At 45.0% G+C, this 27981-nt stretch overlaps 1 protein-coding gene and 1 long non-coding RNA gene across 3 annotated transcripts in view; one reads left to right on the forward strand and one right to left on the reverse strand.

Moving 5' to 3' along the window:
* Nucleotides 1-16314: 16314 nt before the first annotated feature.
* YWHAH (tyrosine 3-monooxygenase/tryptophan 5-monooxygenase activation protein eta) lies at nucleotides 16315-27969 on the forward strand. Its single transcript, XM_048822310.2, has 2 exons — nucleotides 16315-16728; nucleotides 26513-27969. Exons 1-2 carry the CDS (start codon nucleotides 16642-16644, stop codon nucleotides 27167-27169), a joined length of 744 nt encoding a protein of 247 aa, XP_048678267.1. The 5' UTR covers nucleotides 16315-16641; the 3' UTR covers nucleotides 27170-27969.
* Nucleotides 19601-27981, reverse strand: part of LOC125623246 (uncharacterized) — a 28980-nt gene continuing 20599 nt past the window's right edge. The window contains exon 3 of one of the 2 annotated variants that reach the window (XR_007352929.2): nucleotides 19601-19738. This is a non-coding gene — a long non-coding RNA (uncharacterized LOC125623246). Of the gene's footprint in view, nucleotides 19739-23850; nucleotides 23941-27981 lie in introns of those variants that run through there. The other variant, XR_007352928.2, reaches the window with a different exon arrangement.

Raw genomic sequence — 27981 nt, forward strand, 5'->3', positions numbered from 1 at the left:
TGCCTACTGTGGGTGTTCTAGCAGGAAAATGGGTGCAAAGAAAATCTTCACCTGTGCAACAGCAGGGTAGGATTACAGTCCTGTGCTCCCTTCAGTGCTAGACCAGGACCCAGCTAACACAGTGTTGACCCAAGAAGTGTAGCCAGGTCCTTCCCTCCTCCATGCATATGCTGCCGAATGTAGCAGGCTGTGGATATGGATGTATGTGGTCTTCCTGTTTGGAGCAGCAGTAAGAAGTACCGCTGAGCATGTTGCTGCTCTGCGCTGGCACTGCTATCATTCCTCCACCCTTAGAAGATGGCACAGCCTAGGAAAGGAAAGATTTTACCCCAAATTGGAAAGCCAAAGTTACAGCATTTCTGTCTTAAAATGCAAGTATGACCCCAGAGAACAAAACCCAGTCTCTGTCTACCCACTATGTTAAATGATCATGGAAAAAGAGATGGAAATTTGCCATAAGCAACTTCTGCAAATCCTGTTTTGTAGTCACTCTCTGCAAAGAGATGAGTGTTTTCCATCCATTTCCACATAGGCAAGTATCCACATTTCTAAACAAACAAACAAACAAAAAAAAAAAAACAGTCACCACAATCAGCACCTCTGGGAGTCCCAGCAGAGAGGCCAAGGACTGAGTGGGACATGGAGACTGAGCTGTCACCTTGCTCAGCAAAGATGGTCCTTCTGGGTTAGGAATGAAGACCATTAGCCAGCAGTTTGGGGAAGCTTGCACTGCAGTTGCTCATCAAAAGTTTCTCTGAACTCAATCTGCTGCAACACCAAAGAGGATTAATTATATGGGAAATAGATTTGCCTGCTTTGGATCCCCTGCGCAGTCCCTGCCAGCAATCGTGTATTGAAATGGTTGATCAGAGACCTATCCTAAACAAATGGTAGGAGAGGCAGCTTCCAAAGCCAGTATTTTCAAGTGGCTGCTCAGCGCTCAATTTTCAGTGCTCAGCTTGAGTCACCTTGGGCCTCGTTTTCAGAGGAGCACTTTTGAAAATCAGGCACCCTGTGACTCAAGCTGGGCCTCTAAAATAAGGAGCCATTTTGGAAAATGTAGGCTGCAGTACCTTCATTTTGTTTCTCCACCCCATTAATCGTATCCCTAAGGTCTTTCATGACTCAAAATAGAGTGTAAGGTTTGAACAGCAGTAAAAATTATTTCTTGAGAAAGATTTGGGCCAATTTTTTTTAAGTGGCCGCTGATTTCTAGTGCGTCAGTTTTGGGTGCCCACCCTGAGTCATCTTGGACCTGATTTCAGAAATACTGAACACCGAACCTGCATATGAAGCCAAAGGAAGCTGTACGTCCTCAGCCCCTCTGGAAAACACATGCAAAATATCCTATTTTTATTCCTTTTGATGTTTACTGATCATAGAAGGAAGATTTTTCTCTCCTATTTTCCCCTAGTTTGTTCTAGTGAATTTTTGTGATGACAACTTATCTTGTTTTCCTGTTTATTCCTGTATCTCTAGTTAGTTTACTTTTGATTCATTCCATTATTGTGACTTTTTTTTTTAATTTCCTGTCTCGACAGGCCCGTGGAGGGCATTATGGTCTGAACCAGCCCTCTAAGAGTTAAAGATAAAGCTGCTTTGCATTAGCTGCTATGTGCTCGCCATTGCACAAACGTTCCACTACTGAGCATGCTTCGCAGCTCCCTGTGCATATCTTTGAATCATTCTGGCAAGGGAAATCACAGCCATAATCTTTTATTCAAACATAGTGCTCATTCTTCATTGGACTCTGAAGTGAAAAATGCTTGAGAATATTGTATTTCACATTGTGAGGGGTGTTTATCATTATCTCATGCCTGGACAGAGCTTTGAACACGCAAAGGGCTACTGTTTGTAAATGCTGAGTATTATTAAATATTGTGCAATGGCCCCAGGCAGGTTTCACTATACAGACCTCCCTCCCCACTACCCTAGTGAGCAATAGCCTCATTGATCTTGCAGAATCCACTTCCCTTCTCTCTTGAGTACTTCCCCACATTTGCTGAATATGTTCTCACAGCATGACCCCTAATGCTTCTGTGTAGAAACCTGTGTAATCTTTCTCATGCGTCTCTCTATGCCATCCTTTTCCGTTGTGAGGAAGTTTCAATGCAAATGTGTTTGAAATGGTTGGTCAGAGACCTGTCCTAAACAAATGGTAGGAGAGGCAGCTTCCAAAGCCAGTATTTTCAAATGGCCGCTCAGCGCTCAATTTTCGGTGCTCAGCTTGAGTCACCTTGGGCCTCGTTTTCAGAGGAGCACTTTTAAAAATCAAGCACCATGTGACTCAAGCTGGGCCTCTAAAATAAGGATTTTACAGATTATGATCAAGGTGAAATATGATGAATTATAGACCATACCATGACTGCTTGGGAGACTCTACCAGTTGTTAAAATGGGATGTATGGCTTGACTAGAAATATGTGATTGAATTACAGTCTTTCCTAGTTTGCGAGAGATTCAGTTTTTCTACGTGATACTTAAACTGTGCCCTCTCCTGTCTTCTGCTTTGATCCCACCATTGCTTGCAGCATTCTGCCCTCACTGATGTGAAATTATCTCACTTTAACGCAATAACAGTGGTGGCCCTTAGCCTGCTAGACTGTACAATCCATCATCATAGTATCACCCAATGCTTCTAGTCCCAGGTGAACTCCCCAATACATCCCAATCCAGACCCTCAGCATCTCCCTCTTCACCCTTCTGCCCTCTTTACTTCCTGGCAAATTCAAATTCTTCTCTGGAGGAAGCTAGTTAGCCTCATCTGCCCATCACTTGATAACTGCGCCTCTTCTCACTCTCCTTTCCTCAGTGCTTTGCTCCTTTTTCTCTCTCCGCTTCTCAGAGTCCCTAGGGGAAAAGGTCTCCTTGCTGCAGGGGAGGGGCAGACGGAGGGCTGCTTGCTCCAGGGATGAAGAGGCTGTCAGCAGCAGGGACCTTTTAGGCTGCCATTGCAGTGTTCCCATGACCCAGAGGCATACAGAAGTGTGTGCCTCCACTGTGCAGTCTGCTTCTGCAGCTACCCTCAAGGGTAATGGGAAGGAAGAGGATGCTTCAAAGCCTCTCACCACCTGTAACCAAGGAGGTTGGCCTTGAAGCAAAATGAGGGAGAGAGAAGATGGTTCTGGGAGAGGGTGCTGGCAGCTTTCCCTGCCATCTGCTTCCTCCTTGCCAATGGCCCCTGCAGCTCTGCCCCCTGTCTGCTGCACTCTGTCCCTGCTCCATGTCAGTAACAGGAGAAAAACTGATCTAAGACAGCTTTGCTCTTCCTATTGATCCAATGTGTAGTAGAGCAGTGAGGACAAATGACATTTTAACAAGGGACTCTAGCCAGCCAGATGTGGCATGTCAGCTGTCTTTACAGCTGTCTGACATGCAACAAAGTACTGGTTCTGCCCGGCATGGTGATGAGATTCTCAGCACCATAAATGTCCAATCTCTCCAGCGATAAATCCCTGCTCTGTGTGGTAACCATGCCAACAACTTTTGAATCCCATTTTATAAGAACAATATTTCTGAGCTCTGCTGGGAATCCTGGAGCTCTACAGCATTATGCAAAATGCCTGGAGTCTTAAGTTCTGTGGGAAGCCCGGGCACTCTGCAGCGTGGTACACTACATGTAATGCTCTGTTTAAGGGTCTGTCAGCATCTCTGTTTATAGTCTCATTTTTTTCAAGGCGTTCATAATTCAGCCCCTAAATATTGTGACAAAATGAATCTCAGTGCACAAGTTCTTAGTGACATACTAATGGTTATTTCTTATTTGTATTGTGATAGCTCGTAGAGGCCCCAATTAGGGACTGAGGCCCCATTGTGCTTGTCTATGTACACATGTTTAACAAAAAGAAAGTTCCTGCCCAAATAGCTTGTGTGTTTTTAAATCAATTATCTGTCCCTTCTTTGGCTATAATCAAGCTATCCAAATGCTAGATAAAATCTTGACTGACTTTGGATTTTGCCACTGTCAGACTCGGAACGGTCTTTGATTTTAAAGGAATGATGTTTGACATCATGTGACATGCCATTTTGCAAATTCATGGGAAAGGATGTCTAGTGGTGCAGGTGGCCCACTCCAGCAGGGGTTGGGGCAGAAGCAGCCAGGGAGGCTCTGGAAACCTGCAGCTAATTAGGGCGAGGCTTGTTAGGAGCCAGACAGGAGGCCGCTGCTGGGGCAGCCCAGATATAAGGGGCTGCCCATCAGAGCAGAGGGGAGTCTCTCCCTGACAAGCAAGGGAATCATAGAATCATAGAATATCAGGGTTGGAAGGGACCTCAGGAGGTCATCTAGTCCAACCTCCTGCTCAAAGCAGGACCAATCCCCAATTAAATCATCCCAGCCAGGGCTTTGTTAAGCCTGACCTTAAAAACTTCTAAGGAAGGAGATTCTACCACCTCCCTAGGTAACGCATTCCAGTGTTTCACCACCCTCCTAGTGAAAAAGTTTTTCCTAATATCCAACCTAAACCTCCCCCACTGCAACTTGAGACCATTACTCCTTGTCCTGTCATCTTCTACCACTGAGAATAGTCTAGAACCATCCTCTCTGGAACTACCTCTCAGATAGTTGAAAGCAGCTATCAAATCCCCCCTCATTCTTTTCTGCAGACTAAACAATCCCAGTTCCCTCAGCCTCTCCTCATAAGTCATGTGTTCCAGACCCCTAATCATTTTTGTTGCCCTTCGCTGGACTCTCTCCAATTTATCCACATCCTTCTTGTAGTGCGGGGCCCAAAACTGGACACAGTACTCCAGATCAGGCCTCACCAATGTCGAATAGAGGAGAACGATCATGTCCCTCGATCTGCTGGCTATGCCCCCACTTATACATCCCAAAATGCCATTGGCCTTCTTGGCAACAAGGGCACACTGTTGACTCATATCCAGCTTCTCGTCCACTGTCACCCCTAGGTCCTTTTCCGCAGAACTGCTGCCTAGCCATTTGGTCCCTAGTCTGTAGCGGTGCCTTGGGTTCTTCCATCCTAAGTGCAGGACTCTGCACTTATCCTTATTGAACCTCATCAGATTTCTTTTGGCCCAATCCTCCAATTTGTCTAGGTCCCTTTGTACCGTATCCCTGCCCTCCAGCATATCTACCACTCCTCCTAGTTTAGTATCATCCGCAAATTTGCTGAGAATGCAATCCACACCATTCTCCAGATCATTTATGAAGATATTAAACAAAACCGGCCCCAGGACCGACCCTTGGGCACTCCACTTGATACCGGCTGCCAACTAGACATGGAGCTATTGATCACTACCCGTTGAGCCAGACAATCTAGCCAACTTTCTACCCCCCTTATAGTGCATTCATCCAGCCCATATTTCTTTAACTTGCTGACAAGAATACTGTGGGAGACTGTGTCGAAAGCTTTGCTAAAGTCAAGAAACAATACATCCACTGCTTTCCCTTCATCCACAGAACCAGTAATCTCATCATAGAAGGCGATTAGATTAGTCAGGCATGTCCTTCCCTTGGTGAATCCATGCTGACTGTTCCTGATCACTTTCCTCTCGTGTAAGTGCTTCAGAATTGATTCCTTGAGGACCTGCTCCATGATTTTTCCTGGGACTGAGGTGAGACTGACTGGCCTGTAGTTCCCAGGATCCTCCTCCTTCCCTTTTTTAAAGATTGGCACTACATTAGCCTTTTTCCAGTCATCCAGGACTTCCCCCGTTCGCCACGAGTTTTCAAAGATAATGGCCAATGGCTCTGCAATCACAGCCGCCAATTCCTTTAGCACTCTCGGATGCAACGCGTCTGGCCCCATGGACTTGTGCACATCCAGCTTTTCTAAATAGTCCCTAACCACCTCTTTCTCCACAGAGGGCTGGCCACCTACTCCCCATGCTGTGATGCCCAGCGCAGCAGTCTGGGAACTGACCTTGTTTGTGAAGACAGAGGCAAAAAAAGCATTGACTACATTAGCTTTTTCCACATCCTCTGTCACTAGGTTGCCTCCCTCATTCAGTAAGGGGCCCACACTTTCCTTGGCTTTCTTCTTGTTGCCAACATACCTGAAGAAACCCTTCTTGTTACTCTTAACATCTCTTGCTAGCTGCAGCTCGAGGTGTGATTTGGCCCTCCTGATTTCATTCCTACATGCCCGAGCAATATTTTTATACTCTTCCCTGGTCATTTGTCCAATCTTCCACTTCTTGTAAGCTTCTTTTTTATGTTTAAGATCCACAAGGATTTCACCGTTAAGCCAAGCTGGTCGCCTGCCATATTTACTATTCTTTCGACACAGCGGGATGGTTTGTCCCTATAACCTCATTAGGGATTCCTTGAAATACAGCCAGCTCTCCTGGACTCCTTTCCCCTTCATGTTAGTCCCCCAGGGGATCCTACCCATCAGTTCCCTGAGGGAGTCGAAGTCTGCTTTCCTGAAGTCCAGGGTCCGTATTCTGCTGCTTACCTTTCTTCCCTGTGTCAGGATCCTGAACTCAACCAACTCATGGTCACTACCTCCCAAATTCCCATCCACTTTTGCTTCCCCCACTAATTCTTCCCGGTTTGTGAGCAGCAGGTCAAGAAAAGCTCCCCCCCAGTTGGCTCCTCTAGCACTTGCACCAGGAAATTGTCCCCTACACTTTCCAAAAACTTCCTGGATTGTCTATGCACCGCTGTAGTGCTCTCCCAGCAGATATCAGGAAAATTAAAGTCGCCCATGAGAACCAGGGCGTGTGATCTAGTAGCTTCTGCGAGTTGCCGGAAGAAAGCCTCATCCACCTCATCCCCCTGGTCCGGTGGTCTATAGCAGACTCCCACCACTACATCACCTTTGTTGCTCACGCTTCTAAACTTAATCCAGAGACACTCAGGTTTTTCTGCAGTTTCATACCGGAGCTCTGAGCAGTCATACTGTTCCCTTACATACAGTGCTACTCCCCCACCTTTTCTGCCCTGCCTGTCCTTCCTGAACAGTTTATAACCATCCATGACAGTACTCCAGTCATGTGAGTTATCCCACCAAGTCTCTGTTATTTCAATCACGTCATAATTCCTTGACATCACCAGGACCTCCAGTTCTCCCTGCTTGTTTCCAAGGCTTTGTGCATTTGTATATAGGCACTTGAGATAACCTGCTCATTGCCCCTCATTCTCAGTATGAGGCAGGAGCCCTCCCCTCACAGATGTTCCTGCCTGTGCTTCCTCCCGGTATCCCGCTTTCCCACTTACCTCAGGGAGGAGGATTGGCTCCCAGGGATAGCACCTGAGAGAGTCCAGTGTTGGGCAGGTTCAGGGGAGCGGATGGTGAGCTCTGGCTGGTTACCTGCTAGGCTGCAGGCCCCTGCCAAAAAGGGTCAAGAAGGTGCAAGGGCTAAGGGGAAGAGGATCAGGGATGATAGGCAGACAAGGGGAGAGAAGGAGGGCACAGAGGCTGCTGCTAGAGGGTCCTTGGGTTGGGACCCAGAGTAGCGGGTGGGCCTGGGTCCCCCTTTTGCACTGCACCTGGCCGGGGAGGAGCATGGCCAATACAGACTGCAACTTGCCCCTGAAGTGAGGGGCTAGACTTTGAGTTGTGGTTGGCTCCTGTGGCGGGTGCAAGCCAAAGGACTGCCGTGACTCCAAAAAGCGGGCAGAAAGAAGTAGTGGGCACTGCCAGAGGATATCGTTGAAGCGGGGGAGCAACGCAGGTCCGAAACAGCAGAGTAGAGCAGATAATGGGCAAGATGCCACCTGCAGAGGGCGCACCGGAGCTGGACTGAGCTAATTCCCAGAGCAACCAGCGGGAAGCGCCGCTGTGGTGAGTCCCATACTTGAGATATTTTAGACTGAAGAATGGCCATTACACAGGGGAAGCAACTTTTTAAAAGCCATTTCATGAGAGTGTTAGTTTTTTGTGGGTAAATCTACATTCATATGACAGACTAATACAGATTATCTGGTTTAGCAGTTTAAATAAATACACCAGTTTTAAAAGTACATGTTCATGTGTGTTCCTCAAGAGTCTGAAACAGCTTCACATGACTCGAAAGTACACTGCAAGTTTCCAAAAGTGTAGGCACAATTTATGGGGCCAGCTAATTATTACTAGAGAGAACCCAAGCTGCAAAGTTTGTCCCTGGATCCAGCTCTTTCCAAAGTTTGAGCATTTGATCTGTGGTTTTGGTTTGGGCCCATCTTTTATTATTACAGATTAATGTAAGAATAAATAAGAATATCTCCAAAAAGTCTAATTACCCCTTTTTCAGAGCCTGATCCCACTCACAGAAAGCTCCTTTTGACATCAATGGGACTCTTGCATGAGTAAGGATTGGACTGATCATATTCATTCTGCTATGGTTTTAGAACTGATAACGCTGCCTTCTCTTAAAAATATATGCTAAACAAGAAAAGAAAATTAAGTCACAAAAGAACTACACTAAAGGACACAGGATTTGCCAAGCCTTATTCGACCATTGGCCTCTCAAGACCAATATCTTGGCACCAGCCATGATATGTGCATGGTTTATTTCTTCAGAGGAAGACAGATCCTTCACCCCATAATGCACCTGTCTCTCGTCCAATGCTGCACATTGGGACAAGTCAAAATCCTATTGACAATCAGTTATATTTTTAAACATAAGATTTTATCACCCATATTTTATGCCTAATTACAGTTTGTTGTTATTGACCATAAAATGTATTTAGTCCCTTTTAAAAACTAATTACAATTAACATTAAGGGTTTAACCTAAACTCCTAGGGAATTTGAAGATAAGGCTAAAATTTAAGATTGACATAATAGGCCAAATTGTACTCTTGGTTACAACAGTGAAAACAATGGGATTGTACTTGGCATGAATGCAAGCAGAATTCACCCCCTGTCTATAACTCATATGAATGAGCTTTTCCCATTCTTGTTGGTAGAGTCTGTATGTCATCCTGCATTTTTAGGGAGGCAGTGTGGTCTAGTAACTCTGTCACTCACCTTCTGAGACACCTTGGACACTTTTCACCTGTGTGTGCCTCAGGGTATGACTACACTTAGGGCTGGTCTACACTTGGAACTTACTCTGGCATAGCTTCATCTCTTCGAGCTGTGAAAAATCACACCCCTGAGATATGTAGCTATGCCAATCTAACCGCTGGTGTAGACAGCATTAGGTCAATGGAAGAATATAGAAAAGTAGTGGGAGATAGATATATTAGCTCCAGGCTAAACAAATCCCTGGTACCAGGATAAGTGAAATGGCAGCTGCTCCAGGTCAATTAAGACACCTGGGGCCAATTAAGAACTTTCCAGAAGGCAGGGAGAAGGCTAGGTTGATTGGGACACCTGAAGCCAATCAGGGGCTGGCTGAAACTAGTTAAAAGCCTCCCAGTTAGTCAGGTGGGTGTGCATGTCAGGAGCTGCGGGAGGAAGTTGCGCTGTTGGAGAGGCTGAGTAGTACACACCATATCAGGCACAAGGAAGGAGGCCCTGAGGTAAGGGTTAAGTGGAGCTTGAGGAATTGAGGGCTGCTGTGGGGGAAGTAGCCAAGGGAATTGTACATGTCATGTTTCTAAAAGGTCAGCTACCAGAGCTGATACTATTAGGGTCCCTGGGCAGGAGCCCGGAGTAGAGGGTGGACCTGGGCTCCCCCCCACACACCTTTGCCCCCTGATTAATCACTGAGACTGGGAGACAACAGAGACTGTGGAAGGCAAGATAACTTCTCCTCACCTCCCTTGCTGGCTTATGATGAAAATGGCTTAGTAGACTGTGACCCTTGTCTCTAGAGAGAGAAAGGTTATGTGCAGGGTCACAGTGAGTCTCTGAGACTAGCGAAATCCGCCAGGAAACACGGGACCCATGGAGGCAAGGACAGAGCTTTGTCACAACTGGTGTCAGGAGTGGGACTTCGTACAGAGCGTGGCGGAAGAAAGAGGTTTTTAAAAAAAAGTGCACTGGGGTTTTGGATTTTTTTTTGTTTTGGTTTGTTTGCTTGCTTTGTGCATTGTGGGTAGTGCCACAATGGAGGAGGTGGTAAGAGCTCTGGTACAAGCCATGGCAGCCCAGCAGGAGGCCACCCGGGTTCAGGCAATGGCACAACAGGAGTCTATGCGGCTACAGCATATTATTGATGAGCCAGGCGACCCAAGATCGTGCCCTCTTGAGAGAGGTGGTGGACCAGCTGAAGATCCTCACCACCCAGGCCCGGGGGTCCGATGGGACGCGAACCCTGAGGGCCACTGGTTGTCTGCCAAAGATGACGTCAGGGGATGATGTAGAGGCATATCTCCTCTCATTCGAAAGGACTGCTCAGTGTGAGGCGTGGCCGCAGGAGCAGTGGGCCAGCATTCTCGCCCCTTTTTTGTGTGGAGAGGTCCAGAAGGCCTATTTTGACTTGCCTGCCACGGATGCCACTGACTATACCCGTCTGAAGGCAGAGATCCTAGCACGATCAGGGGTAACGGCAGCGGTAAGGGCCCATAGGTTCCATGAGTGGAAATACCAGGAGAACAAACCCCAGAGGTCCCAGCTATTCGACCTCATATACCTCGCGCGGAAGTGGTTACAGCCGAAGGTGTGCAGGCCAGAGGAGATTTTGGAGACCCTGGTCATAGACCATTACATGCGGGGACTGCCGCTAGATCTCCGCTAATGGGTAGGCCAGAACGATCCGTCCATGTATGATGAGATGATCACGCTGGTAGAAAGACGGATGACAGCTAGGGAACTGACCCGACTACCCAAGGAAGGCCCCTTTTGAAGCAAGCACCCGACCCCAACCCTGGAAGGTTGGGCAGCCAAACCCCCGGGGAGTCCTAGGTGGAAGAAGGGGGGGGTCAAAAACCAGCGGGGACCCCAGAAGGAAGGGATTGGCCTGAGTGGGGGGAACCCTGGGCCTAAACCCCCTAACCCCCGAGATAGGGGAGTGATTAAAAGTAATTACAGATGTTATGCATGTGGGGAGTGGAGACACATAGCAGCACAGTATCCCAGCACCGAGGAGCCTATGCAATGTAACTTGGGGGGTTGGGAGGTCCAATGCTCCCTTATCCACCTCATGGGGGTCGCATTAGCCCTGCATATTTACACCAGGCCAGTGAAGATAAATGGAGCGGAGACTGCAGTGCTTGTGGACTCTGGGAGTGCTATCACCCTCATATCGGGTAAGCTGGTAAAAAATAGTCAGCTACTACAAGCCAAACGCGTAGCAGTGACATGCGTGTGTGGGGCCGTGAGCCATTACCCCACCATCCCAGTGGAGATGGAGGTTCAGGGAAACCCCATTGAGGTGACCGTGGGCGTAGTTCCTAAACTCCCATATCCTGTAGTCATTGGGAAGGACTATCCAGGGTTTGATAATTTACTCCCCCTGGAGAAGCTGGAGGGAGGTGGGGACCCTGAGGACAGCGAATTGTCACCGGGGGAATGTCAACCCCCGATGTTCGCTGAGATTTCTCAGGATCTGTTCTCAGCCCCCCGAAAGACCCAGAAGACAAAAAAAGAGAGGAAGGCCACGAAGGCCTTGGGAACCCGGATCCTGACCCAGGGCCAGAAGACCTCCCTAGTAGGCAGATGGACGTGAGCAGCCAACAGAGAAACTTCCACCACAGAAGGTGAGCCAGAAGCTGCCCCCAGCCATGACAGCAGCGAGCTGTTGGAAGAAGCAGAAGCCGGCCCCTGGGCGCTTGGGCAGGTTAGTCCCGGGAGAGAGACTTTTGGGTGGGACCAGGCGGAGGACCCCAGATATGATAACGCCAGGAAAGAGGTGGCCGAGATCGATGGGATACCCGTGGATGGGAAGGTCCGGGGTTCTGGACCTTACTTTATAGTGAAGAAAGATCTCCTGTAGCGCATGGTGCAAATGCAGGAGCAAGAGATGCAACAACTCTGGTGTCACGAAAACATCAAAAAGCCATATTGAGTCTCGCCCACAGTCACCTGTTTGGAGGACACCTAGGGATAGAGAAAACCCAGGCACAGATCCTGCGTATGTTCTTCTGGCCAGGAGTACATGAAGATGTCTGGCGATACTGCACCTCTTGTCCTGAGTGTCAGTTACACAGCCCTCACCCGCACTTGCAGGCTTCTTTGATACCTCTTCCAATAATAGAGGTTCCTTTCGAACAGATAGCCATGGATCTGGTAGGGCCCTTAGAGAAGACAGCTCAGGACCACCAACATGTGCTTGTTGTACTGGACTATGCAATCCGGTACCCAGAAGCTGTTCCCCTGCGCAACACAGCTTCCAAGAGAACAGCTTCCAAGGCAATAGCTAAGGAGCTAGTACAGATCTTTGCCCGGGTTGGGCTACCCAAGGAGATACTGACTGATCAAGGGACACCTTTCATGTCCAAGTTGATGAAAGATCTCTGTTCATTGCTCCATGTACAAGCCCTACGGACCTCTGTATACCACCTGCGAACAGATGGCCTTGTGGAAAGGTTTAATAGGACCCTGAAGGCCATGATCAGGAAAGTGGTGAGCCGGGATGGGAAAGATTGGGATACCCTATTGCCTTACCTTATGTTCGCCATCCGGGAGGTTCTGCAAGCCTCCACGGGTTTCTCTCCATTCGAACTACTATATGGGCGCCACCCTCGGGGCACATTGGATATAGCCAGAGGAGCCAAATCCCGGAAGGAACATAGTTGAGCATGTACTGCAGCTGAGAGATTGGATAGCCTGAGTTATGCCCATTGTACGGGAACACTTGGAGAGAGCACAGGAGACCCAACGAACCCATTATAACCACCAAGCGAAGCTTCGACGGTTCCAACCAGGGGATCGGGTGATGGTACTGGTGCCCACAGCAGAAAGTAAACTGTTGGCCCAGTGGCAGGGACCCTACGAAATAATCAAAGCCGTGGGAGAGGTGAACTGTAAGGTGTGGCTGCCAGGCTGCTGGAAATCGGAACAAATTTACCACATCAATCTTCTAAAACCTTGGCACGATCGAGAGGCATGCTTAGTCATGCAGGAGACCCTTCCCCAGGAGGATAACTTACACGAGCAAGTGAGGATATCATCCAACTCGACGCCAATCCAAAAGATCGAGGCAGCCGACATGATTAATCGCAACCGAGATGTGTTCTCTACAAAACCAGGGCGGACGACTGAGACCTATCACCATATCCGCATGATCCCCGGAGCCAAGGTAACATTGAGACCCTACCAAACCTCAGCAGCCAAAAGAGAAGAAATCAAGGCCAAAGTAAAGAAAATGTTAGAATTAGGGGTTATTGAAGAATCTTACAGTCAGTGGTCCAGTCCCATTGTTCTAGTGCCTAAACCTGACGGTACCATGAGATTCTGTAATGACTTTCGCCGACTGAATGAAATATCCCAATTTGATGCATACCCCATTCCGCGCATCGACGAACTGGTTGACCGACTGGGTAGTGCCCGATTCTTGACTACACTGGATCTGACAAAAGTGTACTGGCAGATTCCTCTGACCAAAGAAGCTAAAGAAAAGACAGCATTCTCCACCCCGGATGGGCTATTCCAGTACACTGTGCTCCCTTTTGGGCTACATGGGTCCCCAGCCCCATTCCAGCGCCTCATGGATAAGCTGCTGCAGCTGCATACCTAGATGATCTCATCATTTATACGCCAGACTGGGGAACCCACTTGGAGAAAGTTGAGGCAGTACTGCGCACCTTAAGGCGGGCTGACCTCACTGCTAATCCTGCTAAATGCGCCATAGGGCTAGCAGAGGCTAGGTACCTGGGATATATTGTGGGAAGGGGCATAGTGAAGCCCCAAACGAATAAGCTAGAGGCAATTCAAAATGGCCCTGGCCGACACGAAAGAAGCAGGTCCATGTGTTCCTAGGCATGGTAGGCTACTCCAATGGTTTATTCCCCACTTTGCCACTAGGGCAAGTCCCCTAATGGACCTGGTGAAGGCCTGAGGTCCAGACATGGTAAAGTGGACCGACACAGCAGAGGGGGCATTTACAGACCTTCAGACGGCCCTCTGTAATGACCCCGTACTCATAGCCCTGGACTTTAACAGGGAATTTATTTTACAAACAGACGCTTCTGAGGTGGGGTTGGGGATAGTTCTGTCGCAAATGGAGGGAGAAGAGGAACACCCGATCCTCTACCTAAGCAGAAAGCTTCTCCCAAGAGAACAGAAATACGCAGTAGTCGAGAGAGAATGCCTTGCTGTCAAATGGGCTATGGAGACACTGCGTTATTACCTCTTAGGACGGTGATTTACTCTTGTGACGGACCATGCACCCTTCGAGTGGATGCAGCGGAATAAGAAAAAGAATGCAAGGGTCACCAGGTGGTTCTTATCCCTCCAATCCTTCCAGTTCCACATACGGCACAGGGCTGGATGCCACCCTGGCAACGCTGATGGTCTGTCACGAGCATACTGCCTGGCGTCCCAAGTTGCCCAACTCTATGGTGTTGAGCAGAGGGGGGCGGATATGTGACAGGGCAAGGCCAGATTGCTATAGAAAAATAGTGGGAGATAAATATATTAGCTCCAGGTTAAACAAATCCCTGATACCAGGATAAGTGAAATGGCAGCTGCTCCAGGTCAATTAAGACACCTGGGGCCAATTAAGAACTTTCCAGAAGGCAGGGAGGAGGCTAGGTTGATTGGGACACTTGAAGCCAATCAGGGTCTGGCTGAAACTAATTAAAAGCCTCCCAGTTAGTCAGGTGGGTGTGCATGTCAGGAGTTGTGGGAGGAAGTTGCGCTGTTGGAGAGGCTGAGTAGTACACACCATATCAGGCACAAGGAAGGAGGCCCTGAGGTAAGGGTGAAGTGGAGCTTGAGGAATTGAGGGCTGCTGTGGGGGAAGTAGCCAAGGGAATTGTACGTGTCATGTTTCTAAAAGGTCAGCTACCGGAGCTGATACTATTAGGGTCCCTGGGCTGGAGCCCGGAGTAGAGGGTGGGCCTGGGCTCCCCCCCCCCACACCTTTGCCCCCTGATTAATCACTGAGACTGAGAGACAACAGAGACTGTGCAAGGAAGGATAACTTCTCCTCACCTCCCTTGCTGGCTTATGATGAAAATGGCTCAGTAGACTGTGACCCTTGTCTCTAGAGAGAGAAGGGTTATGTGCAGGGTCACGGTGAGCCTCTGAGACTGGCGAAATCCACCAGGAAACGCGGGACCCGCGGAGGCAAGGACAGAGCTTTGTCACAGTATCCACTTACTAAAGGAAATGCAGCCCTAAGAGAATACTAAAAACTGTACAGAATCTATATTTGAAAGTAATAAATGGGCATGTTTTGGGAGTGGGTAGGGAATAAGCACAAACCTTTTTTAACAACACTGCAATGCATGAGACTGAGCTTTTTGGATGCATGAAGTGGGATAACAATCCACTGCTGGTCTGCCCTGACTACAGTGAGCTTCAGGGATGGACAAGGCAGCTACATTTGGGTTAGCTTTGGGTTGATCTTGATTTTATTTTAACTTTTATTTCTGCAGATGAACAATGTGGTAGCTAACATTTTTGCAGGCATGGCCAGCATCTGCAGGACTTCTGTAATATTGCCCATTAGAGGTAGTTTTTATGTACACCATTTACTTTGTCAATTCTGTAAATAAATATCTAATCACTATGAAATAAAATATATACTAAAATATAAATTAGTGCCATCACTTTTAGGCAGCATCATGTGACCGGCATATTCCCACTGACCCCATTATTGGAGGGTCGTAATAGCTGGTATGCAGGGTTTACAGTGACCAACAGTTTCAGTGAAATGGAAGAAAAAAAATAGTATGTGAAAAATACAAAGCTTATATTGAAGGGAGAACTCTTGTGTTTTATTACTCATACAAAATGACAGTCATACACAGCCAAAATCATGCACTGGAGAAAATACCCCACAAGCAATGGCTGTACACAGGAGAAATATTGTGCAAAATTGTACAGAGGAGAAAAATCTCTCACATTTGTAAGGCAAGGTATGATGCTTTGCATGAATGCTGTTGGCATACAGCTGACACTGCTGTTTGACCTTCTGAGGCATTAACCACCAGCTGAGGGTTGCCTGGATATTGGCGAGTGGGGATTCTCTGCAGTGGTCAATGGACTTCATGTCAGCCAGGCCCTTCCTTTCTCAAGGGGTTCGCGACAGCTACCGTCAGTGCTATCGCTACAGTGTGTATGCATGGGCAGCAGGCCAGACCCAGCACCGCCTCCTTCCCTCAGCTGCTCTGCAATACCCCCTCCCTGTCTCCCACCTCCACCTTTGCAGCAGTAAAATGCAGCATTCGTAGTGCGCATGCGTTTGCCCCAGTCGAGTCCTGGTTATTTATAGTAAGTGACGTCACCTAGAAATAGAACGCGGGGGAGCAGCGCCTCCTCCCCTCCCCTGCAGTCTCCTGAACTCCGCCCACCCCTTGCTCTCACAGGGCGCAGGCGCGGGGGGCGGTAACAGTGCGCGAGGCACAGAGCGGGGTGAGACAGGCGCGACTCGCGAGCTGTACACGCTGGTGAGGGAACAGAGCGAGCGCGCGATCTTCGCTCCGCTACGGTCACTGAGGTACCCACTAACCCCTGCCCGGCGAGCGCGACGCGCCAACGGCCGCGGAAAAGCCCGACGGTCCCTGAGCGCAAGGCGCCAACGGCCGCGGAGTGAGCGCGTTCGCGCGCCAGGTAGCCCGTGAAGCGCCACCTCTCCCCTCAGTCCCCGCGTGAGAGGGGTGCCGCCGAGTGCCCAGCCCGGCAGTCACCACGGAAGCGGCCATGGGGGACCGAGAGCAGCTGCTGCAGCGAGCCCGCCTGGCCGAGCAGGCGGAAAGATACGACGACATGGCCTCAGCCATGAAGGCGGTGAGTGGGGAGAAAGGTGTTGGCGGCGGCGGTTCCCACGCGGAGGGAGAGCGGGAAGCTGCTCGAAGGCGGAGTTGAGGCCCCGGCGGGTGAGGCGGCTGTGGCGGGCCGCTGGGTCCCACCGGAGGGAGGCAGGGCGGGGTGGGGTCCGGTACCACGGCACGCTCGCTGCTGTGTCCCCTCAAGAGTCCCGGGTGGCGCCTTATAACTCGGCACTGGGAGCCTGGGCTTTATCTCGGCAAAGCTGGGAGTGGAGGGGGCCGGTCCATTTTCAGCCGGCGGAGCCAAAATCCCCATTGCTGCAGCGGGGTGTGCAGCCCTTCCGCTCTCCAGGTCCCCCCGCCCCCGCCCGCTACGGACACTTCCTCACAGAGGGGGTGTACTTGGGTGCCCCTCTTCCTTCTCTCTCAGCGGTGAGTGTCCGCGGCAAGCGGATGGACTAATACTGTCTCGTCCTGTCCTTGCTGGGGGAAACTTCCTCTTCCCCATCGATCCTGCCCCGCCCCTGTCTGACGCCGGCCCAGGGCCCCCCATCCTCTGGGGTGGGCGGGAGATGCTGGGTTTGACCTTGGAGCGTAGGTTTAGCGCGTCCAGCTAACCTGGGACCAGTCTTAAAGCCGTAGGCGTGGGCTGATGGTGCTGTGTGTGGGGCCCGGTCAGTTTCTGTGTTTAGAGGTGGGTCTGGAGAAGCCTAACATGGCAAGAGGACCTTTTCCTTTCTAGATGTTTCTGTTGCATCAAGAAGGCATGACTGGAGGAGGCCTTACTCACCAACCTGGGGAGCTTTCATTCAAAGATCATGTAATAGCTGCATCCGGGAACATAATCACTCACAGCACAAGATCCTTCAAGACATGCCTTTCTTTTTCTCAGTGCTATATTGCCTACAGTCTGTACATAATTTTGAATACTGAAATGTATTCAAATAATATTTAAAGGTGGATTAAACCTGCTCCTTTTTAAAACGAAGCATTTAACAGTAACTTGTACTGAACAGGTAATAAATTAGCAAACCGAAAGTCTCATGTCTAAACTTCTCTTACTATATGTGAGATCCAGTGAAGAGTATTTTAGCTTTTTAAAATTAAATGTTGAATTAACATTCAGCATCCTTCCAGCTCGTCTGCTCTACCTAATTCTTATTTATGATCTTATTAATTTGTACGGTGTTAGCCCCCAAATGCCCCGCCAGTTCATAGCCATGTTGTGGGGTGGTGCTGTCTAAATAAGTAGACAGTCCCTGCCCAAAGAACTGGGTTTCAAATGGAGTTCATATCATAACAAAATCAATCTGTCCAAGATCAAAAATGTTATGATGCATCAAATTCTCCGTTTATATCACACACCTTAAAATAAAAATTAAAAAACCTCTCAAATTCTGTTTGGTACTGATTTTTATGGTCTGCTTTGTATGTAATCTAGTACAGCACAACCTGTTATTTGGCTAATATAGTTCTTACACAGAAGGGCTCTTGCATATATCTGTAACAGAGCTATTATGTTTGAAGTGAGAAATTATATTAATGGCACTACTAGATTTGCTAATTGAAGTGGGAATGACTCTACCCTTAGAAATACCTTTCATTGCTCATTCTAAAAAATACTGAATTGGACAAGCCCATATACAGGTTTTAGTGAAGTCTGTTGGTGATCCAGGAAATACTTTGTAAAACTGGGATACATTTAGAAATACAAAAACGACAGCTGAAATATTTTTACTATTTAAAATTTCCTATTCAAATATTGGAATGCATGAAATTAGAACACAAAAGCAGAGTGGAGCTACCATCTTTCAGGAAATGCTGCGGATAATTAGTGTTTGTCTAATAGACCATTTTAAATTTAAAAATATTTTCCTATTTTTTTTTATCATTCCGTCTTGTTTCAAAATCATTCGCCTTTGCTTTACCATATTTCCTTTGCCCTCCAATAATGCATATGACAGTGCAGTTCCTTTCGGGCTCTTACTTCAATATTTGGCTCAATGCATTGAATGTTGACAAAGGTGCTAATTGCTTCTTTAATATATACCTCACATAAGCAATTAAAAACCAAACTAAAATGGAAGTTAAAATGTTTCCACTTTATTACACATGGTGAAATAACTTTAGTTATTCCTTGAATACAAAAGTAGTTCACTCCAGTTTCTCCAAATATATTTTTAATAAAGTGTTGGTTATCTGGATACTTTTTTGCAGGTGTTCATTCTAGAACATGCTGTAACTTAGAACATACATTTTGGGCAGGTTTTGGGGAAAGAGTGGGAGCTTATATTGCCTTTCATATAAAAATGTATTATGTGGGCTCTTACAGTTACACACAACTAACACATTTCCTCTAATTTCAGTACGTATAACCTAAGTAAAAAGCTTCTGTCCTTTAAAGTAGCCCTTCCCCTGTTTTAAAAAACAAAAGCAAATATTTTCCTCTGTACATTAGTTTCTCTGACAATTACATGCAAAAATGTAAACTGACGTGAATATTCTTAAACTAAGACATTTCTTAATATGAGGATTCAAAAACACTTGTGTATAGTGGGAGAAATACATTCCACATTTTCTGCCAAAGAGACTAAAGACTTTAACAGCATGTTTCAAGTTAATGGTAGTTTTGTAAAAAGCTAGTTGATGTAGCAATTCTAATAATTTAAACCTTATAGGAAATACTGTATATTTGTTAAAGTAATAGAACAATTATTAACTGCCGTCGAGTTTTTCTTCTTGGCTGAATGCCAGCCTTTTCCCACCTACCATGATGAGTAGCAAGAGAGGAAGATAAGACTGCAGTGTGACATAGACAGTGAGTTTGGTTTTCTTTCAGAACCCTAAAGTTCCCTCCATGAGAAATACAGTCAAATGTACCTCTGTAAAATGGCATTTTGCCAAGGGGTGTGGCACATTCATTTAATAAAACCCTTCTCTAGGGCTCCAGCAAACTAACATTCCTTCTTCTGCTGGACTTCCGTATTGATGTTTTTAATTATTATACAGAGAACAGGAACAGGCCATAGCTGTGAAAAAACAGAGTAAATAAAAATATGCTTTTAGTATAAGAATGGCACTTCACATGTCTGATGTTTGAAAAATTATATGAAGAAGCAATATTGCATTAAATGTTTTGTTGTTCAAATGAATTTCAGAAATGGTATGAAATATTGACTAATAAAAAAAAAAGGAGTTAAGCTTATTCTGCTATATACACCATGAGTTGTAGAACTCAAAATATATGAATTCTTGTACATTTTGCTCAAGATTTTGATTAGTCTATGTTGCTATTTAGTGACACATCTTATACACTAATTAGAAATGAGTAAGTTAAGTAGAACTGAATTATTAATTTTGAGAGGAAGTAATCTTGAGTAATTCTTGTGAGATATGTGGATTACTGAACTCCTTGCCAAGGCTCACTGCAGATGGAAAAAATATATAGAACATAAATTAATATGGTAAGCACATCATTTTCAGTTTTTATCAGTATTTTTGCCTATCTGTCTAAAATAGGGTTCTAACTTAATTTTTAGGGAGCTGTTGAAATTTCCTTTTTCACATTAGGTGTTAAAGAATTTTGACAGATTTGCACTTTCAGTATTACATCCTCTGGCTCTTTTTTCTTTTTCCAGTGATTGTCCCTTTTTGGTAATATTGTGTGTGTGGAGAAGCAGGTAGCAGGGATGCTTTTGATGTAAGTAAAAACAACGAGGAGTACCCCTGCCTGCTGCAAGACTGTCTAGCGCTTTGTGCTGGTTTGATACTAAGGGTATGGTTTCAATACAGAGTTAACTTGTGAGATTGGCATCCAAGTTAGCCTGGCCCAGGTGTGAGCAGCCACACTGCAAAGCCATACCCAGATTACTGCTTTCTCACTGATGCTATTTGTCACCTGTGTTTCTCTAGGACTTTTGGGGTCCTATCCCATGTTCTTTGTGCTATGGTAAACTGAGCCTCTCTGAATCTTTCTGAGCCAGTTGTGGGAGAACTTGGGTGCCCAGTTAGTCAGACCTGGGGAGAAGGGTGTCAAATTGTAGAAAGGCATTGGAGAACTGTCAAACTCAAATAATTTAGTGGATGTCCCCACTGCACAGTGGGTGGGTTACTACCTTGAGTTAAATCGGCAGCTGGACTTTAATCCACGCTCTCAGAAAGGCCAGCTAGCCTGAGTTGAAAGCGCAGGTAGACTCAGGTGAGTGGATTTTCTGTGTGGATGCAGGCTTGGCAAGCTGGTCAGTTGCCTAGTCAAAAAGGTTACTTGACCGCTGCCTATTTGATGGTCAAATATTCAGCAAGCATATCCTGATATAGGTGCCAGCCTATTTTTTTGATTGCATCATGGTGCCATTCTTTTTTTTTCCGGGGGGGTGGGGGGGGAGTTAGATACTTATACCTCATTTACGAAAAACAAGTTACTTAACGGGGGTATTTTAACTCAGAAAAATGCAAAACAATAAAATTCTATCTGAGGCTAATCTTATTGGGGACCATAAAGTCTTATTCCTTTTATTACCGTTGTTTATGTTCTAATAAACTAGTGCTTGAAAATATTTGACCATTTCTGACATTATCTGATCAAGCCTGACTGGGCAATTGACCAGTTATTTTTGAATTGGTCAAATTTCCAGTCTTACATGGATTGGGGGGGGGGGGGTGTTAGGGGCAACACCTGAATAAGAGCCTGAGTTAACTGGATGAAGACGCACCCTCAGTGGCTCCTTATCATACTCCTAGCACTGCTGTGGCTTTTACCATAGTAATGTGAGAGCATGCTTTTTGCTGACCATCAGGTAATAGGTAATGTTTACCCACTGCAAAGCCCAAGAGTCCTCCATCTCCAACAAGAGATGGCTATGGGTATAGGGGAAGAGAAGCTGCCTTCTGTCTTTCAAGACAGTGTTTTTCACCCATGTGTGGGAGATGGTGGGATTGAGAAGCTGTCTGCATGCCACAGACCTCTACATTACATCAAAATGTGTATCATCCACCATTAATGGAAATTTATTCCTGCAGTGGGTAAAGCAGGAGGTGACTTCTTGATAGCCACCTGCCTTCCATTTCTGCTCCCACAGTATACCCAAATGCTGTTGGTTACTGAAGCAACTTAAATCTGCAGGCCTGTAACACCCTGCTTCTCTCACTCTTCATGCACTGAAGTAAACTACAGGAGTAATGTGATTGGAACCTTGAGACTCCTGTTTGTTGTCCATCCATTTAGAAGGCTATCTGAGTGAGTGAACAATAAAATAGTTTAAAAAAACCCCTTCGAAAAACACAAACTAGAAGAAAGCTGGTCAGGAAAAAGAAGATGGACAGAAAAAATGATATCCTGGGACATAGGGCAAGGGTGACATTAGAAAGGAGGGGTACCCATCAGTTGATCACAGAAAGGCAGGGAGTGCTGCTTCAGAAATGTAGAGCAGTGTTTCTCAAGGACTGCTTTGTAGACCAGTGCCGGTCCCTGAGATTTCCCTTACACAGTTTAGGAAGACAGCAAGCTGGTCCCTGGAATCAAAAAGACTGAGAGACACTAATGTAGAGAACTCCTGCCATGAGCAGAACAAGAGCAGTGCTGAAATTAATTCAGTACACTGAATAGCCTCCTCCTACCATGAGCTGCTGCTGAGTTGCAGATTTTGAGGCCCTTTTCCTCAGTTGTAGACAACTGACAGGCCAAACAGCTGAGGTTACAGTGGAGTTTTACTCCATTCGGGCAGCCCTTGATGAAAAACAGGTCTTTCCAAAACTGTGTTGAGATTTAACAGTGTATGGTCACTACAGTTCTACACTGAGTTTAATGCAGTGTATGTACCACATACTGTATTATAGTCACAATTGTGTACAGAGGTGAATGTGCCCATGCCTATTTTGAAGGTAATCATGTCAGTGTCAGTTTCTACATGAAACTAATCTGATTATAACCCTGTGGTGAGGGAGGTGGGGCAGGGGACAGATAGATTTGGGAATGGTGTGGGTGTGTTGTTTTCACTTGTATGTATTGCTCATCTAAAAAAATATTTTCAGAATATGATTCCAGGTTGAAGATTCATGGTGATGCATAGATAGCTTCAGCATACAACCTACAAGATTCCATACCTGTCATGTCTGACAAAGGCAAATGTGAAGTGGTGTTGGGCCCACTACAGGGTGAGATAGTTAAAGGTACCCTGCAAAAAAATGAAACTTTTTTTTTGTACTTTTTTTGTTTCCTTGATTTATAAAGACAGCCTGAAAGCGCTCTTTCTCTCTCACACACACTGCAGGTTTCAGATGTTTTCTGGAAGTTAATCCCTTAATTAAAGGAATGGGTGCTGAATCCTTGATAAAGCTCTCTTCTCTCAAATATTGTAGTTAAGCAGGTGTTAATAACAGTTTTGAACTAAGAATAAAAATAACTGAGTCAGTCAGGTTTCACTTCCTTGGTACTTGCAATCTTAAAATCTTACGTCTTGTTCCACCATCTGTAGCTTTTAAGGGCAGAAAAATTATTTATTTATTTTATTTTATTTTTTAAACAAGGTAGGGGGGCAGAATGAATCTTTTAACAAATTCGTTCCCTTTCAGGCTACCTTAATAAATCATAAAGTAACAAAAAAAGTACTCAACGCTTTTTAGGCTTTTTATCACCTTTTTAATACCGTGACTTCTTGTTTAAAAAAAAAAAAAAAAAAAAAAGATACTTGCTTCTTTCAAATTGAATGCTAATTGTCCTTCATGACCCTGGCTTTGCACTCACTGTGGGAATTGCATGTTTTGCCAAATGACTTCCCCAGTATGGATTTGCAAAGGGACTGTATCTATAGAACAGCTGTGTGGAAAGCAAGCCCTGTTTGTCAAACTATTTTTGGGATGTTGAAGTTACTAAGCTGTTCTTAGACTTCCTTTAATCGGAAAAAAATTATTGAAATTTATGTATGGCAGACCAAAATCTTCTGATTACCTTTGGAACCACCCACTTAATCTGGCATTGGAGTATGATACAAAGACACTGCTGGTCTCCTTGCTTAGTGGTATTACAGCAATGGATATGAATTAGATGTCCATACTGCTTCTTCTGTATCTTTCAGCAGCCTCTGTTCCAGTTGACCTGCTTGCAGAAATGACTTGAGAGGTCTCCAGACTGTGGTGTTGAGGAAACTGCTTATTTGCCTTGAGGTTGTTGCTTATGTGGCATGCCACTGGATACTGTTCTGTCAGTTCCTCCTGGTCAGTACATAATAGGTCACTAGGAGAAATAGTTAGACAGTTTGAGCTATGTAGCCATATGTGCTGGTGATACCCAGTTCTGTCCTTTTTTTTTTTTTTTTTTAAATCAAATCCATTAGGTGCCTATCTGTGAAAGGATCCTGGATAATGTTTTTTCTCACAGATACCTCTGGCAAGGAGGGCACAACCTTCCTCTTGTGTAATACAGGCTGCATTTAGCCTCATGTTTGTGACTTGTTTGTGCCCCTAAACACCTTTTTGGAGTTTCAGGTGATGCAGAATCTAGTGGCTCACTAACTGGTGCTTCTTGTGTGGAGCATGTTAGGCCTGTGTTCTCGAAGTTGCACAGCCTCCTATTTTTCTTGTAGGTGTAATAAATTGTGTTCATTTTGATCTATAAAACCACGTGTGGTTTGGATCCTGCCTGTTGTGTAGACTATGTGGAAATTATGTAGCTTTATGTGGAAATTAAGATCTGCTGAGACACTTAATTCAGTTTTTAAAGTTGTTAGTTGTCAGGGGCTTGGGGGAAGGTGTTCTCAGTTGAGATCTTTGGAGTCTATGAGCTTTCCTGTGTTGGTCTGATAGTCAGTTTCACTTTTGCAACAGTCCCCTCAGTATTCTAGTTGCTCACTCTTTTGCTTAAGGATGGGTATATACATAACTTGAGTTTCTGTGTGATTGGCGAGGGAGAGTTCTTCAGTTATTTTTATCAAATGGCTTTGTAATTAATGTATACTAATTTGCTGTCCAGTATCCACGTGTTATAATGCACTTTATTTTCAACTTCCACACTTTTAAAATTTTCATTATGCACACAGTTGCGGGGAATTGGGGATGCTAAAGTTTGAAGTGGAAAGAAAGGGCTTGGAAAGGAGAGAGAAATTGAGGGGGAAAGATATAAAGGCAGGAGTATGAGAAGCATGAGCATGGAAAGAAATTGGACAGCTGATGGATTACATTAGCTTTAAGAAATATGCTATAGATACAGTGAACTGAGGCTAAACATGGTGTATCGTTTCTCTAAATTGCAAGCACAACCAATAGTTTTGCTTAGGTTATTATTCAAATTGTCTTTTTAAATGAAGATGTCATTAAAGAGGACTGTAGCTAGTTCTTGGGAACCTAGCTTTCCATAGGTTGCCTTGGAAAGTGATAGGGAGCAGCATACTCTGTCTTTGAGTCACTGAGCTGTAGAAGCAGTGCATTATGGAGGAATGGGTAGCAAGTAAATACTAAAGAAGTTAGTGTGTCTTCAGAGGTTCTAAATGTGGTGCAACCATTAGTGCCATGAGAATTCTAATATTTCATTAAGATGAACTGTTTTGTATTTGAAAAATTAGATGCCATTCTTGAATAGTTTATCGGTTACTGCGGTACTCTAGAAATATAAGTTATCCTCTTGAATTTGGTGAGGAGAACTTTAAATGTCTGATTTAGTTATTTGTAGCATGCCTGTGTATTGCAGTGTAAATATAAAAATTTCTTTTTGGCTTCATCTCAGTGGCAATGGGAAGCAACCATTTCCTTTGCCACATTAGTTTTTTTCCACAGTTGTCATAAATTTTTAATATAGTGTTGCTAATGAAGTATGCTTAGTATTGTAAACTTAGATAAGTCAAAACACTTGCATTCATGAAGAACCATTCTCCAGTTTAGAACCTCCAATTGTTTGCTAAAATAGAACTAATCCTAATCTATAGAGTTCAGAAACTTTCTTCACAAACTATAGTAAAGTGCAGTAAATTAAATGTATTATAAACATGCAATATTTAAAAATGTTACTATAGTCATGAGTCAGTATAAAAGTTGTAACAATTCATTTGTAATTATTGCAATATGTGTTTTTAACTTTTTTATTTTTTACTCCCAACGGACATTCCTCTATCTTTTGAACCTTCCAACCTACTCCATTTTATATAATTTCTTCCCTTGCCTAGCTTCAAAATCCTGGGTTACAACCACCATTTTAGCTGAAAACAGGACAAATTTTAATCAGATTGTATGAATTAAATCCATAAGACACAATAAAGGACGTGTTGTGGAGCAGTACAACCCAGTTCTCCTCCAGTGGCTGAGCATACTGTCTCCTTAGTACACACCTTGAATATAGAGAGGAACTGAATTGTCTGGCTGCCCTATACTGTGGCTAGGAGATTTGGCAGTATAACGCATTTGAATTCAATAGGAAAAGTGTAGTGTATTTGCCTTTTTGGAAAGACTTTCCAAATCAGTTGTCTTCCTCTTGAATACTTCTGCATCTTGCCAGTTAGATGAACACTGTTCAGTGGCTGTTCTTAATAAAGTCTCCTTGATAAGACTTAAAAGCGTAGTATATAAACGTTTACAAATACCTTAGGGAGGTGATATGGTGATATTTAAAGTGAAATATGAATTTTCTTAAAGGAATTGACTTGCGCTCAGGTCTTCAATTTTGGTTAAACTGAACAAGAACACCATCATGTCTAGAAGGAATTTTTTTCCCCTTGCAGTTTCTAAGTTGGTATGATGGAAATATTGAATGAGGATTGCATTCTCTTCTTCCTCAATGTCAAGCTATTTTAAGTTGATCTTTCTGTGTATATTTGCAGGTGACTGAGCTGAATGAGCCCCTCTCCAATGAAGATAGAAACTTGCTGTCTGTAGCCTACAAGAATGTGGTTGGGGCTAGACGATCTTCCTGGCGAGTCATCAGCAGCATAGAGCAGAAAACTATGGCGGATGGGAATGAGAAAAAGCTGGAAAAAGTTAAAGCTTACAGGGAGAAGATTGAAAAGGAGCTGGAGACAGTCTGCAATGATGTTTTGGCCCTCTTAGATAAGTTCTTGATCAAGAATTGCAATGACTTCCAGTATGAGAGCAAGGTCTTTTATCTGAAAATGAAAGGAGATTACTACCGCTATTTGGCAGAAGTTGCTGCTGGTGAGAAGAAGAACAGTGTTGTGGAAGCTTCAGAGGCTGCCTATAAAGAGGCTTTTGAAATCAGCAAAGAGCACATGCAGCCCACTCACCCGATAAGGCTTGGGTTGGCACTCAACTTCTCAGTGTTCTACTATGAAATCCAGAATGCACCTGAGCAGGCCTGCCTTTTAGCCAAACAAGCCTTTGATGATGCCATAGCTGAGCTGGACACACTAAATGAGGATTCCTACAAGGACTCCACACTTATCATGCAGTTACTTCGAGACAACCTCACTCTCTGGACAAGTGACCAGCAGGATGAGGAAGCAGGAGAGGGCAATAACTAAAGAGCTTTCATCCTAGCCCTCCATCATCCACTTCACCATCCCCATTATCACCATCCCACAATATTTCCTTGCCAGTCTCACTAAATATCTAGTGCTAAGCATATCTGTATTGTCAGCACAGCTGTTCAGATCTGCAGTCCACTTTATCAGGAGGCAGTTTTGGATAAGTCTTCATGAGCATTGCTGGATTGATTGATTGAGCTGCCCTGTTTATCATAGTTGCACTTGAGTGGTGCAGAAAGATGCATATTAAAGAGGCATTTTAGTTTGCCTGTTGATCATAAAATATGGGCAAGAATAATAGAAAGTGAATTAATCAGAAATCTAATCTTTAAATTTTCCATTTGAAACAAGCTGATAGTGTTTTGTTAAGCAGTACATCTTGTGCATGCAAAGCAAATAAGCCACCCTAAAAACTTTTTCAACCGATGAAAACAGTTAAGCTGATGTGAAGTGACAACTTAGTTCTATTTATCAGTTTACAAACTATTCAGAATGTGAGGTTTTGGTAGCAACTTGTTTTTTGCCTCTTTAACTTATGATGTGCACAGACTTTCATTTAATGCAGTGCATCTACTTAAAAGTTTTGATACTTGTAACCTTTTTTGCAGTTGTTTTGAAAAATCATGAATTTATTTTTTGTAAACTCTTTGGCTGTTTAGTTGTCTGTGTTCTGACAGCGCCATGTCAGTGTTAGCCCATGTTAAGATGGATGACTCTCTGAGATGCCAGACTTCTAAATTTAATGTTTTGGAATTAAAAGAATAAAATAAAATGCTGCTTCGGAAATATTATCTCTACGTGAGCTGTCC

Source organism: Caretta caretta, chromosome 15 (assembly GCF_965140235.1).
Source record: "Caretta caretta isolate rCarCar2 chromosome 15, rCarCar1.hap1, whole genome shotgun sequence".
Taxonomy (NCBI): Eukaryota; Metazoa; Chordata; order Testudines; family Cheloniidae; genus Caretta; species Caretta caretta.